The sequence below is a fragment of the Stylophora pistillata genome, chromosome 12, assembly GCF_964205215.1.
Source record: "Stylophora pistillata chromosome 12, jaStyPist1.2, whole genome shotgun sequence".
NCBI lineage: Eukaryota > Metazoa > Cnidaria > Anthozoa > Scleractinia > Pocilloporidae > Stylophora > Stylophora pistillata.
The window spans coordinates 686032-702792 of record NC_142530.1 but is presented as its reverse complement, the minus strand read 5'-3'; the positions used below and the strand labels follow the sequence as shown (position 1 = coordinate 702792).

General features: G+C 38.2%; 3 protein-coding genes and 2 pseudogenes across 3 annotated transcripts; 4 read left to right on the top strand and 1 right to left on the bottom strand.

Annotated features, from left to right (window-relative positions):
* The first annotated feature begins 3101 nt into the window (after nucleotides 1-3101).
* Nucleotides 3102-6370, top strand: LOC148718332 (adenosine receptor A2a-like; annotated as a pseudogene).
* On the bottom strand, nucleotides 6359-7694 carry LOC148718331 (cannabinoid receptor 2-like). Its single transcript, XM_088740403.1, has one exon. It carries the CDS (start codon nucleotides 7692-7694, stop codon nucleotides 6726-6728), a length of 969 nt encoding a protein of 322 aa, XP_088596529.1. The 3' UTR covers nucleotides 6359-6725.
* Nucleotides 7695-8748: 1054 nt separating this feature from the next.
* LOC148718330 (somatostatin receptor type 5-like) lies at nucleotides 8749-9876 on the top strand (annotated as a pseudogene).
* Nucleotides 9877-10235: 359 nt separating this feature from the next.
* LOC111320347 (somatostatin receptor type 5-like) lies at nucleotides 10236-11658 on the top strand. The gene has a single exon (XM_022923026.2). It carries the CDS (start codon nucleotides 10375-10377, stop codon nucleotides 11326-11328), a length of 954 nt encoding a protein of 317 aa, XP_022778761.1. The 5' UTR covers nucleotides 10236-10374; the 3' UTR covers nucleotides 11329-11658.
* Nucleotides 11659-15265: 3607 nt separating this feature from the next.
* On the top strand, nucleotides 15266-16484 carry LOC111327390 (melanocortin receptor 4-like). The gene has a single exon (XM_022931556.2). The coding sequence runs from the start codon at nucleotides 15519-15521 to the stop codon at nucleotides 16482-16484; it is 966 nt and encodes a 321-aa protein (XP_022787291.2). The 5' UTR covers nucleotides 15266-15518.
* The last annotated feature ends 277 nt before the right edge of the window (nucleotides 16485-16761 follow it).

Genomic DNA, 16761 nt, shown 5'->3' with positions numbered 1-16761 from the left:
GACATTCTATCCATACAGGAAACTAAGATCGATCGATCCTTTCCTAACTCTCAATTTCACGTTAATGGGTACAAGTTATTTCGCCGTGACAGGAGGAAAGGTGGTGGCGGTCTTGCCGTCTTTATTCGCGATAACATCGCCGCAACATGTAAGAAAAGCATTACAACATCAGTGGAATCACTCTTATTCGACCTACACATCGGACAAAGACGCTTCGCTTTAATCAGTGCCTACAAGCCTCCTTCTGTTAACAATGCTACTTTCAGAACTGAATTGACTACAGTCCTGGATCAAGCGATATCTCTCTGCGTAAACGTGATTTGTCTTGGCGATCTAAATTGTGACATAATTCATCCGTTTATGAATAATAACCAAGGCAAATGCCTTCTGGATATATGCGATATCTATGACCTCGACACATTAATTAAAGAACCGACAAGAATTTCAACAACTAGAGCTTCTTGCCTGGATGTCATTCTTTCAAATGTGCCTATGTTTATGAAATCGTCTGGCGCAGTGATCATCTGCTAGTCTACACGGTTCTCAAAACTAAAATGTTACATGCTAACGCCGAAGTCGTCAAGAAACGGATATTCAAGACCTTTAACTGAGATGATTTTCAGACAGATCTCAGTCGAGTTCCTTTTCATGCTGCATACGTTTTTGATGATATAGACGATGTTTACTGGTGCTGGGAGACGTTATACAACCAGGTGTTAGATGACCATGCACCAATGCGATCTTTCAAACGACGATCCTCAGCAGAATCGAAGTTTATCACTCCTGAAATTCGGAGAGTAATGGTGGAACGAAAACGGCTTAAGAAAAAATTTAATAGATCACGTAATAAGTGTGATTGGGAGAGCTACCGTCTAGTGCGCAACAAAGTAGTTAGCATGAGGAGAAAATCTATACGTAGACATTTTGAGAAGCTGTGTTCAGAAAAATATGCAGATCAAAAGAAGTTTTGGGGTGCCATCAAGCCTTATGTTAATTCCCGAAAGAATGTAGACAATAGCGGAATAACATTAAAGGAGGGTGACAAAATCATCAGGAATCCTCAAGAGGTGACCGAGACATTAAATAATTTCTTCACAAGCTGTACTCAAAGTACCAAAGAACAAAATCAAAATGGCTATCCAGCAGATTTATCGCACATATCAAATAACTTAATAAGCAAGCCGAATGTGTCGCTAAGCAACACTAATCCAACAGAAGTTTACGAAGTAATGAGGAAACTTGCTCCAAACAAGGCTTCTGGATGTGATGGGATCCCTCCACTAGCAGTTAAAGAATCGATGGATGTTTTATGCTTCCCTCTTAGTACACTGATTAATCATGTTCTAACTTCAACTAAGATACCACAACAGTGGAAACTTGGCGAGGTCACTCCAATTCTCAAAAAAGACTGCAGCCTATTAAAAACTAACTATCGGCCGATAACGATTCTGCCAGCTTTATCGAAGGTTTTCGAAAAAATTGTTCATTGCCGAATAAGCCCGTATTTTGAAGAAATTTATCACAAATATGTGTTTGCTTATAGGAAATATCACGGCTGCGACTCAGCACTTCTTAGTCTAACCGAACAATGGAAAAAAGAAATTGATAACAACAAATTGATCGGTCTGGTCTCTATGGACTTGTCCAAGGCCTTTGACACCTTACCTCATGAACTGATTGTTTTGAAATTAAAAGAATATGGAGCAGATGAAGCAACAACCACCCTGATAAAAGATTATTTATCAAATCGATTCCAAAGAGTGAGACTAGGGAATACACTGTCCAATTGGCAACCTATTTGCAATGGTGTACCACAGGGATCCATCCTCGGCCCTTTACTATTTAACATCTTCATGAACGATCTTTCATATGTCATCGAGAAGTGCACTCTGTCCACTTACGCTGATGACACTCAAATCTTTTACGCCGACAATCAACTCTCCAAAATTGAAGAAACAATCAACAACGATCTTATTAGTGCTGATATATGGTTCGCGCGTAATGGTATGAAGAGGAACAGTTCAAAATACCAGGCAATGGTGTTGGGAAAACACAAAGGAACTGATGAACCAGTGTTTAAGTGTGAGGAGTCACCACTTCCCATATCCAACACAATGGAACTTCTTGGCGTGACAATCGATGATAAATTGAATTTTGAAAAGCACATTGCTAAAATATGTAGAAAAGTCAGTCAACAGGTGGCTGTGTTAAAAAGGATGCAGAAAATGTTGTCTTTCGAGACTAGAAGGGATCTTTACAAAGCCTTCATTTTACCACACTTTAATTACTGCTCCGAAACGTGGCACTTCTGTAATAAGAAATCAGCTGACAAGTTAGAGTTGGTGAACAAACGTGCGCTCCGTTTTGTTTTTAGAGATAAGTCCTCCCCTTATGAGGAACTTTGTAAGCGTATCGGTCTCTCAAGTCTTCGTGAACAGCGATTAGCGAAAATTTTGTCCACTGTCTTTAAGATATTAACTAGTGATGCAGGACCAAAAAGCTTACGTGATCTTATAACAGTTAGGTGCTCCACTTATAATCTTAGGGGCACCACAATACTGGACCTCCCAAAAGTAAAATCAACAACCTTCGGGTTAAGATCATGGAGATATGCTGCATCGAAACTATGGAACGCTTTACCGGACGAGTCTCGAAAGATACAGACATTTACTAGTTTTAAAAATTACTTAAAAACATTAGATCTCACGGGACTCTAGCGCGGTGAGGATCTATTTTTAATTATATTTCAACTCGTTGACTACATTATTAAATTCTTATATTTTAATATTAGCCTGTTTTTAATGATTACATTTTACATTTTATATATTCTAGTTCTTAATTCTTAATTTATTTAAATTTATATACCTTCACAAGGCTTTATAATTTCCTTTTTTCTTTTTATTTCGTGGCGTACCTGTAAACTAGCTTTTAGCTAAGCGTTCTGACCACGTTAAATAAATTGATTGATTGATTGATGAAGTTTATTTGAAAAAAAAAGAACGAATCTGAAAAAAATCGAAATTATAAGAAGTAGGCATTTCTTGGATCACCGGTGCGAGGCTAACTATGCTACCTTTCTATAACATCAAGAAATGGTTAGATATTCTAGTCTTCTCGGATAGGGACGAGTAAATGGAGGTCCCGTCTCCTACAGGGTTAGGGGTAGGAGACGTTAATTTCCCACGCACGAGATTACTGTGTGATGGATGTCCTCCCTTGGGGTGGGATGGGTGGGATTTAATGGGTGGACTACTCGCATGGATCGTATATGTTCCGTTCTAGTCCTACCCTACTGCGGCAATGCAGCGAAAATGGATTAGAAAAAAAAAAAAAAAACTCTCTCCGGGCCATATCAAATGAATCTCTCATTCATCAAGATATTTGCCTTAATTAAAATGTATCCCACCGCAAGATAGATTAAAATACCTCATGCCAATTTTTAATCACCGTAGAACTGAACATCGGCTATCACGTGAAACTCCCAATAGGATTAGGTGTCATAATCACATCACTAACGGCTTCGTACAAACTTCTGTACAGGTAGATGGACTATTTTATCTCAGAAGGAAAAGGTAACAATTACTCTACTTACAAAGTAAGACTACCATTGAAATAGAAAACTATTAACGGCTTACAATTAACAATTATTGGATTCAGTTTTCGTATGATAGCGATAATTATCAAGGCCAAAGTTTGCGTTATCTGCCGAAGCCGAAGGATGAAGTGAATACTGACACAAACCGAGGCCTTTATAATTATTGCTATCATGCGAAAACCGAATCCAATAATTGTTTTATAATGCTTATTCTTGAGCTGCACTTGTAAAGACAAGAATGCATAAGACCATTGTATGTAGGTATAACGTAACTTCAACATATGTAAAATCTATTGGCTGTAGGTATGGCATAAAAGATGTATAATAATATTTTTTAAGGGAGTGGCTCTTGCTAATATACGTTATTCCATTCATGTATTGTATTGTATTGTAATCTTTATTTAGACACGATCAATTCATCAGCCTATAAAAATACATATCACATACGCTAAGATATTTAACATTAAAACTACATACTATAACACTAAAGCTGTTTTCCGTGAATGCCGTGCGTTAGACTTTAAAAATGTCATTGATCTTACGTTTAAATAACCCCAGAGACTCTGTGTTCCTTATATCGCGTGGTAAACTGTTCCATAATGTGGCGCCATTGTAGCTAAAGCTTTTTCTGTAATAATTAGTGCGCGGTAGTGGAACATTAAGCTTATTTTCAGAGTCCCTAAGGTCATAAGCAGAGTCACGCCACGTAAACTTTGAATATAGATACCTTGGAGCTAGCCCGTGCAGACATCTAAACATCATGGTGGCTTTATGGATTTCCTGCTGGCGTGCAAGATTTTTCCACCCTAAAAACTCGAGTAGCTCAGTTGCATCAGCATCATAGTTAGAGAATGTCAACACACGGGCTGCTCTATTCTGCGATTTCTGCAGTTTGTCTCGTAGCGTTTTCCCACAGCTACCCCAAACAATGTCACAGTAATCAAAGTGAGGTTTTACTAAAGCTTGGTAGATGAGATGTAAGGTTGATGCTGGGATCAGGTGCCTAATTCGCTTTAGGGCCCCGATACCAGAGGCGATCTTTTTCGTTAGTTTTTCGATGTGACTATGCCAATCGAGTTTATCGTCTATTATTACACCAAGCGATTTTGTAGCTGAAACCTGGCTCACTTGAGTATTGTTCATTCTAATTGTTGGAGAAGCTGTGAGAGTATTCAGTCTCTGCCTCGACCCTATTAGCATGAATTCGGTTTTAGTCATGTTCAACGTGAGTTTGTTCGCTTGTAGCCAGTTGAAGACGTTTTCTAGGTCTTCATTTAGACAAAACTGAACGTTCTCAAGATTGCTTCCCGCATATGTGAGGTGCGTGTCATCGGCATACATTCTCGGTTTACAATTTGATAAGCAATGTCCCAAACACTTAAATAAGTTTAAAAACACACTTAATGAAAATTCTTGCTAGATGCCAATTTTGTCACTTAACATTAGAACTATACAAAAGCTGAAATTACGGTGGCCAATTTACCATTTCAACTTTTGTTGATATATCCAAATTATTTCGTTACTCCCACCGACGCAGCCCCAAACAGTTTCTTTCGAAACTATCAGCCTTTATACAAAAGCTGCACGATTCTATTTGCACAAAAAGTAAAATAATCTTTATATCTTCAAGCCTGTACTGTCCTAACACGGAAGAAATTACGACTGCGGCGGAGCACATCAAAGCTGCCTTGCACTACGGGTGACAAGTCAAAATTCAATTTCATCATGCTCGGGTTTAGTTCAATTAAATAGGCTTCCTGGTGGCGCAGTAAATTAATAAAAAACTGCACAACGTCTATTCTTGGAGAGAATTACTCACAAAAATTACTTAAAACTACACTTCGTATTACCTGCCCAGTCAATCAGCAAATGAAACAAAATCTGAAACTAATCCAGCCAGAATCTGAAAAGTCTCGTACAAGGCGTCAGTTTCTACGATGTTAAGTACTTTTTATCTTGCACACATAACTGTTGTTCTTATCGAAGGATCCTTCATCTGCATCGGGAATACCTTCAGTATTTTTGTTTTCTGGAACCAGAGGCAGAGTTTGAAACGGGCGTGCTATCTCTTGCTCAACCTCTCAGTTGCTGATCTACTGGTAGGAGTATCAGAAATGGTCGTCATAGTAACAGAGACTATTCCTCGGCGCAAGTTATCCCATTCTCATGGCGAGGTGGTAACTGCCATCGTAAGCCCTGTAGCATATGTCTCAGTGTTTACATTGGTGGTAATCTCGCTGGAGCGAGCCTGTGCAGTGTTGTACCCTTTTCGTCACCGGACCGCTGGAACTCGAGTGTATATTATCAGCATTATTGCCATCCGGATTGCTGGTTTTTGCCTAGTAAACAGTGAATCTGTTACTGCTACACGGGCGTATAGGAGAACTGGCAACCTTTTTAGCATTGACATCTACGATTTTCATCTCCTTATGTGTGGTATTAGCGTCTTATATGAAGATAAGAGCGAAGTCGAGGAGAAGTGCTCGCCTTAACGCAGATCAAGAAACTGACAATAGAAAACTCATTGAAAGAAACATTAAATTGTCTTAGACTCTGTTTATTGTGATAGGGCTGTTGTTTTTGTTTTGGATGCCAGCAGTTACAATTTGTTGCCTATTTCCATTCTGTAAGGATTGTATACCACAAAAGGAGCTAGTAATGTCCATTATAACAGCCTTGCATATGGCAAATTCTCTCGTTAATCCGGTTGTGTATACTTTTAGAATGCCTATTTTTAAGATGGCAATGAAGAAATTGTTGAAGAAAGGAGACTGACTTTGAAAATATGCCTTAGGCATTCGAGAAACTTGTCACAAATTCCGTTTGAGAAGACAATTTCCATACTTACGTTTGCAAATTTTCAAAATAAAAATAGGAGTTTGGATTTAAAGTGCATGAAGAAGTAAAGTTGATTACGACTTAAATACAACTGTTGAATAACTAAGAGTTAAACTAAGATTGAATGTTATCATATTTATTTTATCTCGCGGAGATTTTCCAGTAAACAATTTATTATTTATAATAAATGAAATAGAATCTAAAAACTGACAAGTTCGCTGTTTTTTTGTTTTTTTTTAATGGACATGTTTTCTTTTACAAATGAGAGGGTCAATGGCTCGTATGTAGATTATCAAAGTTTCGTTTCAAAGAACGCCTGATCAACGTTTGCCTGTCTGCCTTGATTGGAGAGTGCCCCTTTTCTTTTATTTTGGCTGACTGAGTCAGTGTTCTTTACCCGAGTGAGTTTAGAAAAGCGCTCTTTAATTTCTGATTTAAAAAACGGCATTGTAAAGCTGTAAACTATAGGATTTACGAGAGAGTTTCCGCATTGCATGACCTTGAAAAAGCGAAGAACATTATGAGTTTTGTCGCTCAAGTTAAATGAACTCCACGGATAATGGTTTGTGTAATCGTAAGCTATAGCCAGAACAATCGAGGGAAACCAACAGACGAGGGAAATAACCGTTACAATCAACAACGTTTTTGTTAATTTCTTGTTTTGATTCGCTCTCCTCAGCTCGTTGACTCCCTCGGGAATATTATGGCGTGCATGCAAGCATATCAGCAGATATCCCACACAAATAAGAATCAACACAATCAGGATAAAAAGAGTGCTTACAACGGAAATTATGTTGCTAATTTCAGGGAGGACCGTGAACATTGTGAGGTAAAAGACACTAACAAGCCCAGCAGTAATCCATACAAACACGGGACTGTAGATATAAGTTCTCGTGCTCAATGCTCGATGGAGGAAAGGCCATCGAATAGCATAGAGACGTTCACATGCTATCACTAATAAACTGAGCAACGAGGATGCTCCACAAAACACATCCCAGCTTGTCAAAGTAGCAAATTCCCATCGCTGTATCTTTTCATAATAATCTTCAACTACATCTCGTACTTCAAAGCTGAGGAAGTATAAACTGCTGATGGCCACTAACAGATCAGCGAAAGCCAAGTTCACAAGGAGATACGAAGTTCGTTTTAACTTTGCTCGGTGTTTCCAGAAGATAAAGATTATAAAAATATTTCCCAGACATATTAACACGGTTTCCAAAGAATAAACCGCACAAAATATCACCGCTGCCAAAATTTCCATTTTTGCTTGAAATTGGAATTTACTTTACAATGTTTAGCTGAGTTCAGTCAAGATGTACGCCGTTTGAGTTGCTTTCAATATTTTATCATTCCTACACCATAAATAACAGATGTATAGTAATTGGCAAGTCAGTTTTTAATCAAGATATCTCATGATAAAACTGCGGCATATTCAACAAAAAGGTTTTAAGAAGTTTCCTGATAATCAATCTACTGCACTTCCGATTAATTGACTTTAAGTAAGTTTGCTTATCATAAGCAAGACGGTATAAAAAAAAAAAAAAGACAGTATTTTAACATCTCAGCAATTTTCTCCATATCAAGAACCGTTAGCGTAAGACGTTGTTCCCCCCTAATCATCATTGGGTATAACTTTTATTTGAGAGAGAATAAGGAACATCATCGTCATCTGCGAACGCTATTATGGTAAGCGTTGTTTAAAGTACAGCTGATACACAACAGATAATTTCAAATGAACTGGGTGAAATAAAACCATCCAGTGTGAATGAAACTTTATTAATTTCAATAACTAGTATTATTTTTCAAACCAATCTGAGTTTGGAAAAAAAAAACTGGAAACACATCTTGCTTAGAAATTTTTTCTCCGTCTTCAGCATTGATAAAAATAACAATGATAATTTCGGCTTTTCCTCGCATTAAAATATATTTTTTTTAATGTAAGGCGCACTTTTCAAGGTATTATAACCTTGTACAATGTACACTCTAAGCTAAACAAACATTCACTAGTCTTGATTGTACATAGAACTAGGTTCATTTGCATAAAAGCAGCGAAATGTTTCTGGAAAAGTCTCCCGGTTCGGTCTGATCCAGAATTCAGGATTAATGCAACGGTTTAGTAGAAAGGGTAACTCTCTTACCTTCCCACAACATCCCGGGTAAAGCGAGTTTGTTGATCCAGATATAAAAGTAAATGTCTGGTTTCGATTTCAAAACAAATATCCATTTGCGAGTGAACAAGTCCACAGAGAAGAAGAGATTAACTTCTTGTTCACAAAAGCCAGAACCTTTCGCCCCATTATAGAAGTCTGAAGAAGATGAATTTCGCAGATATCTCAGAGTTGAAAAAGATTTTTCCTGTAGCTGCGACATTTTGTGTGATTTATCTACTGGAAGAAGCGCTTATACTTCTGGGTAATATTTTCACCATTTTTGTCTTCTGGAAGCATCGGGCGAAGCTAAAACGAACATCGTATCTTCTCGTAAATTTAGCTGTTGCCGATCTTGCTGTGGCCATCGGCATCTCCCTTGGTTTAAGCACTCAAGTTAAAGTTTTTACCACCTATGAATTTTCAACATTAGAGTTTTAAGTCTTTCCACCTGGGAAGTGTTTTGTGAAGGATCTTCTCTGCTCAGTTTACTGGTGATAGCTTTGGAGCGCCTCTATGCAGTCCGCTGGCCTTTCCGTCACCGTACTTTACTCACCAGAAGCTACATCTACAGCCTTGCATTTGTATGGATAACATCAGGATCAATGTCTGCAATATTCTTCGCTTTTCTCTACCATGAAAGTAGCATTGTTGTCCTCATATTTTAACAAGAGTACTTTTCGTCTTTTTGATAGTCCTTTGTGTAGCAAATATTCTCATTTGCGTTCAGATGCGTAGAAATGTTCCTGAAGGTGTGAGCGAGAATCGTGCCGCGCAAAACAAGAAACTAACTAAGACTTTATTGATTGTTACAATTCTTTCTCTCACCTGCTAGTTGCTAGGTACTGTGATGGTGTTTGTTGTTCATGCGCACGGCCCTGAATATGCCATCGACAAACTTGATGAATATCGCGCCCTCAAGATTTTGCAGTTGGCAAATTCAATTGTAAATCCCTTAGTTTACACCTTTCAAATGCCAATATTCAAGTCTGAAATCAAGGAATGCTTTTCTAAATGTTGCCGAGCGAATGAGAATCGGATTGAGAATCGTAACGTCGAGATAGTTGCACGGGTCTGTGAGGAAGATGTTCAAGGAGATGGTGATATGCAACACTGCGAAACCAAATTGTAATTATTCTCCATGTCTGCTCTTCTGGATGCAGTTAACTGTGTTTTCCTGAGTAACCCATTTTGTGTCAATGCTCAGCAGCCTTCCAGAATTTTATCATTGGCGAAAAAATACTTAAAGTACTTGGTTCTGAAAGGATGCTGCGTTAAGAAAACGTTCTCTAAGGAGTCATGTTAGTTGCATTGTATATTTGAGGGAAGAGGCACAATTATTAACAGGCTCGATTACATACATTCATTGTACACACGCTTTCTTTAAGGAAAAAAAGATGTTTTGGCTCTGAAGTGACGACCCCGCGGGTTTATTTTACACCGCAAAGAACACCAAAACAATTTTTAATTGAAAAATAAATTAAAAGCGCCGCTATTGTCTTTCAAAGGACGTTCTAATGATGAAAAATGTAAATTCACATTTTCATTAACATAAATTGCATTTTGTCCACTGCTGACTTACGGAAGAAAAGGAAACGGATGGTGAATTAATTAGATTGTACATGTCTTTCAAGTGTTAATAAGGGTGGCTTTATAATGAACAACAAGCCTTACGCTCGGGCATCAGCAGTTTAGAAAGTGCCACTTTAACAGTACAATGCCATCCCCTACCACACCCATGATAAGAGAACAAAAATCAATCATTCGTATTGAAAGGAAAACTTCTTTCAGAGGATGGAGACTACTTTACCAGTAATATTCGGAGTAATATATTTCTTGGAAGGACTGTTGGCCCTTCTGGGTAATATTTTCACCATCTTTGTTTTCTGGAAGCATCGAGCGGAGTTGAAACGAACTTCATATCTTCTGGTGAATTTGGCTTTTGCAGATGTGTTAGTGGCAATCAGTATATTAATCGCTTTGGGCTGCGAAGTGCGAAACCTGGCTGAAGGCAATTATTATATGGTAAAGCAATGGCAATTTATCTTTTTCATGATTTGGGACACGCTCTGTGAAACAACCTCACTGCTGAGTTTATTAGTGATATCATTCGAGCGACTCTACGCAGTTCGCTGGCCTTTCCGTCATCGCACTTTGAGCACCAGAACCTATATCTACACTCTCTTCTTTGTGTGGGTTATTGCTGTACTTATCCTTGCGTTTATTTGTCTTTCGTTGGCCTTTGTTGAACATAGTAGAGTGATTTATACTGTTGCTCCCTTTCTTTCCTCGTTGGTCTTGATTCTCATCTGTGTAGGATATTTCCTTATTTACCTACAAACAAAACAGAATATTCCTGACGGATTCCACCAGAGTCGCATACAGCAAAACAAGAAATTGAGCAAGACTCTCTGCATTGTCACGTTTTCCTCCCTCGCCTGTTGGTTTCCTTCTATCGTCATAGCTCTAGCTATCGATTACACAAAGTACTACACTGCGAATTCATTGAACCTAACTCACTCGTCACATAATCTTATTCGTTTCTTCAAAGTCATGCAATACGGGAACTCCCTTGTCAATCCCATAGTTTATAGCTTTCGAATGCCCTTGTTCAAGTCAGAAATCAAGGAGTGCTTGATTAAAATCTTTGGGGCAAGGGAAGCAGTCATCGGTGCAGATCAACAAATAGGTGTACGCTCTAAGCCAAGCAAACAGAAAGTTATTGATTTAGACGATACGAAACTATAATGCCTTTATGCAAGCATTTTATCTCGTTTAGAAAACAGTGAAGTTACTGGGTTCTCAGAATGAACCCGTTGATAGAAAAAAGTGCCAGTGATATCAATTTATATGAAACATCGCATCCGTGTTTTATTCTGTTCTGTTTAACAACGAAAAGCCAGTCCAAGAGACGTGCAAAAAGAGAGACTATAACAGCTGAGTAGTTAGAACATCAGTACCATCCTGTAGATAGACTGAGGAGGACGTGTGTGACAAACACTGCTGTGAAACTAATGTATTCGAAAAAGAGAGAACCTTTGAAAATTGTAATTACAATTGCAAAATACGCTTGCTTTTTTAATAAACTAAAGTTCTACAGTTACAGACGTAATGATACTCAGCCTCACAAACAAAGCCCCTTTTGTGCCAGATCCCACCTGGTGTTAAGATAGTTTCTTCGACCCTAAATGATGTAGGCACCAAAATGGTTGTAATTCATATATCTTAGGTAGATGTTGATTTCAACTTGAATTTTTTTTTCTCTTTGTACTTTAGCCGGGTTTAAATCAGGCTTAGTTGGTAGGGTTAGACAGCAGTTTCTTCTTCAACTGAGCCTTTAAAATGTTATTGAAACATGCCATGAGTTTTTAGTAATGGTAAGCGGTTTCAAAGTAAGGTTTTCGTTGCATAAAGCGAACGGGAGTTTCCTCCTTGAGGGATGTCAATTTATAAAAAGCCACTCCACTCCAAATTTTTCTTCAAGTTTCCCAAAGCATTGAACTCGTACTCATTTATATTTCTGGCTGGATAGATGCACTGCAAAATGTGAGAGTCGTATTGGTTAGGAATAGTACTCGCCTCCCACCACTGTGGCCCGGGTTCGATTCCTTGGTTGTTGGTTCTCGTCCTTGCTCCGAGGGTTTTCTCCGGGTCCTCCAGTTTTCCTCCCTCCGCAAAAACCAACATTCCAAATTCCAATTCGATCAAGACAAGACAAGACAACTTTATTTAGCCAGGGTGGCCCAGTCAGCTGCGAGGCTGGTATCCTTAGGGGCCCTGGTTAACAGTGGACAAGAAGAGCCACCCAGTAGAATGTCTATTGCTAAATTATTTATTATTTATTATATTAGAACGCACTGAACCTTCAGGGCTTGAACCCGGGATTTTTGACCAGGGTGTTCACCTTGCGAACAATTTGGCCACTGAGTCTGCATGATCCCACAATAAATTTGAATCAGAAGTCACCAATCGCCGAAAAAGAAAAACGACACTCTTTGTAGCTTTCATTAAACTTGTAGGTCCAAAAGAAAACTTCAAATCAGTGGCGGAAGCTCCGCCATGATTTATGTACTCTACGAATGTTATCCTGAATTTTCTAACTAGTTTGTATAATCCGCGTTAGTTTTCTCCATCCTTAGCTAAGCAAGGTCCTGTTCTCCCCAATGTAATGGATTGGGTGAAAGAAGTAGGTAGAACTGTCACTTAAACGGCCGGAGGCTCATCTCAAACTAAATCTACCGCACCATTATTACTAAATGGATATCTGATAAGTAAAATTCAGCTTAGTGAAGTCGTCTGCCATCAAATCTGAGCCTACATCTAGAAACCAAGAAGTCATAGCTTAGTATCATAGTAACGTGAATATATCAGTGATGTCCATATTTTTTTGTTGAGCAGGAACTCTGACTCTTCCTCGATTAGTTGTTCGTTGTGTGGAAACTCCGACACTTTCTTGAGTAGGAATCATGTTCTCGTCAAATTCCTTCGGAGGAAAAATCTTGGAACAGCATTTTTGAAGCTTTAATTTGAACATAGGTAACCGAAAGGCATAAAGTATGAGATTTACCGCGGAGTTCGCGTATAGCAAAGCCTTTACAGTGAGTAAAGCAAGGTATGAGAAGTCACTTAATACACCAGCAATTGAAGGCATGTTAAGAGCAGTAAACAGAAACAACAGTTACAACTAACAACGTCTTAGTTAATTTCTTGTTTTGCTGCGCTCGAATTCAATGTTCTTGATGTCGGGTGAAATAAAATCGTCACTACTGTGGCCAATTGATCCCACATTATTAGCAGTTATTATTTTATCTCCCGTCAATCTCGTCAGCAAACTAGTGCGACGTCACGCAGAGCTTCGGTCTCGTTTCAGTAGAGACACGCGGGTTTCGTGATAAAAAGGTGTTTTTGATCAAATTTATTGAATGTTATTACAATCAAATCAACTTGGTCGAAAATTGGAATTGAAATCTTACCAATTGACCAAGCAACTAGTCAGGTGTGAGGCCTTTCATCGTTGTTACACAAACAGCCTTCAACTACTTATTTACCCGAACGTTCTCCAATTGCAAATTGAAAATAGAAAAACTAAAAACCGTAAAATTTCACACCGAGTAGAAAACTGTTGGTGCAAAAACAACCATTGGTATCATGAAATTTATTACATGAAGGAAATCGATTGACAAACATACTCTTATCCATCAAGTCAAACGAAATCTTTATCATGATTAGCTATTTCGCCAGAACAAAACGCATCCCAAAATAAAGATATTTTGACGAAAATTTGCATACAAGAGACAAAATTTTTCTACAGTAGAAGGAAGAAAACAGGCGCTAAATCAGCCATTCTCCTCTCCTTCCTCACTTCTATTGTGGAGATTATCACGGTAAAATATAAGTTAAATTCATTAACAATATTCACCACATATCAATATCAAAAGGTTTGTTGCTCAAGTTAAATCAACTCCAAGGATAATGGTTTGTGTTTTAACTTTGCTCGGTGTTTCCAAAAGACAAAGATTGTAAAAATATTTCCCAGATATTTTAACACGGTTTCACAATGTTTTAGCTGAGTTCAAGATGTACACCGTTTGAGTTGTTTTCAATCTTTATCTTTTATCATTCCTTAGTTCTTATTAACGGAGCGGGAGGTCTGTATGGGAGAATCTTGACCGAGGTCGCCATTACAGACCGAACGCAGTAAGGTCTGTACCAGCGAGCGAGGTCAAGATTCTCCCATAGAGACCGACCTAGCTCTGTTAATAAGATGTTTATTATATGACTGTGTCTTATATGCCAATTTTTTATATTCTTTGTACATTTTTTCTCTAGACCGGTCTAGATGCCGGTCTAGATGGGAAAATCTAGACTGCTTTCATTATTGATTTCCGCCCATCAAATTCGTGAATTCGGTAGTTCCCAGTCTTTGTGAGACAAAGCCAGATAATAATTATAATGCACCATAAATAACAGAGGTCTAATAATTGGGAAGTCGAACCAATTTCAGTTTTTAATCAAGATATCTCATGATAAAACTGAAGCATATTCAACAAAAAGCTTTTAAGAAGTTTCCTGATAATTAATACGCCGGAGTTCCAATTAATTGACTTGAAGTAAGTTTGCTTATCATAAACAAGATGATATCCAAAAAAGGACAGTATTTTAACATCTCCGCAGTTTCTCCATACCAAGCACGGTTAGCGCGAGACGTTGTTGTCCTCTAATCATCCTTGGGTATAACTTTCATTTGAGAGAGAATAAGGAACATCATAGTCATCTGCGAACGCCAATATGGTAAGCGTTGTTCTGTTTGTTATTGTCAGTCATGCAAAGTCAACTGACACACAACAAGTAATTTCAAATGAACTCGATGAAATAAAACCATCCAGTACCAATGCAACTTTATTATTTTTAATAACTCGTATTTTGCTTTCAAACCAATCTGAGTATGGAAAAAGAAACTGGAAACAAATTTTGCTTACAGTTTTTTCTCCATCCTCAGTACTCATAAAAATAACAATGATAATTTCGGCTTTTCCTCGCAGTAAATTATATTTTCTTAATTAAAGGCGCGCTTTTCAAGACATTGTAACCTTGAACAATGTACACTCTAAGCTAAACAAATATTAAAAGGTTTTGACTTTAAATAGAACTAAGATCATTTGCATAAAAACAGCGAAATGTTTCTGGAAAGGTTTCCCGGTTCGGTCTGATCCAGAATTCAGGATAAATGGAATGATTTTGTAGAAAGGGTAACTCTCTTACCTCCTCACAACATCCCGGGTAAAGCGAGTTTTTTGATCCAGAGACAAAAGTAAATGTCTGATTTCGATTTCAAAACAATATCCACTTGCGAGTGAACAAGTCCACAGAGAAGAAGAGATTTACTTCTTGTTCACAAAGGCCAGAACCTTTCGCCCCATTATAGAAGTCTGAACAAGATGGATGTCACAGACGTCTCGGCGTTGAAAAAAACATTTCCTGTATCAGCGACATTTTTTGTGATTTATCTACTGGAAGGAGTGCTTATACTTCTGGGAAATATTTTAGCCATTTTTGTTTTCTGGAAGCATCGGGAGAAGCTGAAACGAACATCATATCTTCTCGTAAATTTAGCTCTTGCCGATCTTTTTGTGGTTGTCGGCATTTCACTTGGTTTAAGCAGTCAAGTTAAAATTTTTATCACTAATGAACTTTCAACATTAGAGGAGTTTTTAACTCTTTTCACCTGGGACGTGTTTTGTGAAGGATCTTCTCTGCTCAGTTTACTGGTGATATCTTTGGAGCGCCTCTATGCAGTCCGCTGGCCTTTCCGTCACCGTACTTTACGCACCAGAAGCTACATCTACAGCCTTGCATTTGTATGGATAACATCAGGCTTAATGTCTGCAATGTTCTTCGCTTTTCTCTACCATGAAAGTAACGTTGTTGTCTTTATTTTAGCTCCAGTACTTTTCGTCTTCTTGGTGGTCCTTTGTGTAGCAAATATTCTCATTTGCGTTCAGATGCGTAGAAATGTACCTGAAGGTGTGAGCGAGAAACGTGCCGGGCAAAACAAGAAACTAACCAATACTTTATTGATTGTTACAATTCTTTCTCTCATCTGCTGGTTGCCAGGTACTGTGATGGTGTTTGTTGTTCATGCGCACGGCCCTGAATATGCCATCAGCACATTTGATGAATATCGCGTCCTGAAGATTTTTCAATTAGCAAATTCAATTGTAAACCCCTTAGTTTACACCTTTCGAATGCCAATATTCAAGTCTGAAATCAAGGAATGCTTTTCTAAACGTTGCCGTAGAAATGAAAATCGGATTGAGAATCGTAACCTCGAGATAGTAACGCAGGTCTGTGAGGAAGATGTTCAAGGAGAAGGTGATATGCAACACTGTGAAACCAAATTGTAATTTTTCTCCATGTCTGCTCTTCTGGATGCAGTTAACCATGATTTATTGCATAACCCTTTTTGTGTCAATGCTCAGCAGCCTTCCAGAGTTTTATTATTAGTGAAAAAGTATTTTAAGTAGTTGGTTCTGAAAGTGATGCTGCGTCAAGAAAATATCCTCTTAAGACTCCTGTTAGTTGCATATTTGAGGGGAAAGGTGTAATTATTAACATGTTCGGTTATATACATGTAATATACACACGCTTTCTTTAAGAAAAAAAAGGGTTTTACAGCTCAGT

What these genes read in the sequence shown, in the direction of transcription:
- LOC148718331 (XM_088740403.1), bottom strand. Translation starts at nt 7,694, where the DNA reads ATGGAAATTTTGGCAGCGGTGATATTTTGTGCGGTTTATTCTTTGGAA.
- LOC111320347 (XM_022923026.2), top strand. Translation starts at nt 10,375, where the DNA reads ATGGAGACTACTTTACCAGTAATATTCGGAGTAATATATTTCTTGGAA.
- LOC111327390 (XM_022931556.2), top strand. Translation starts at nt 15,519, where the DNA reads ATGGATGTCACAGACGTCTCGGCGTTGAAAAAAACATTTCCTGTATCA.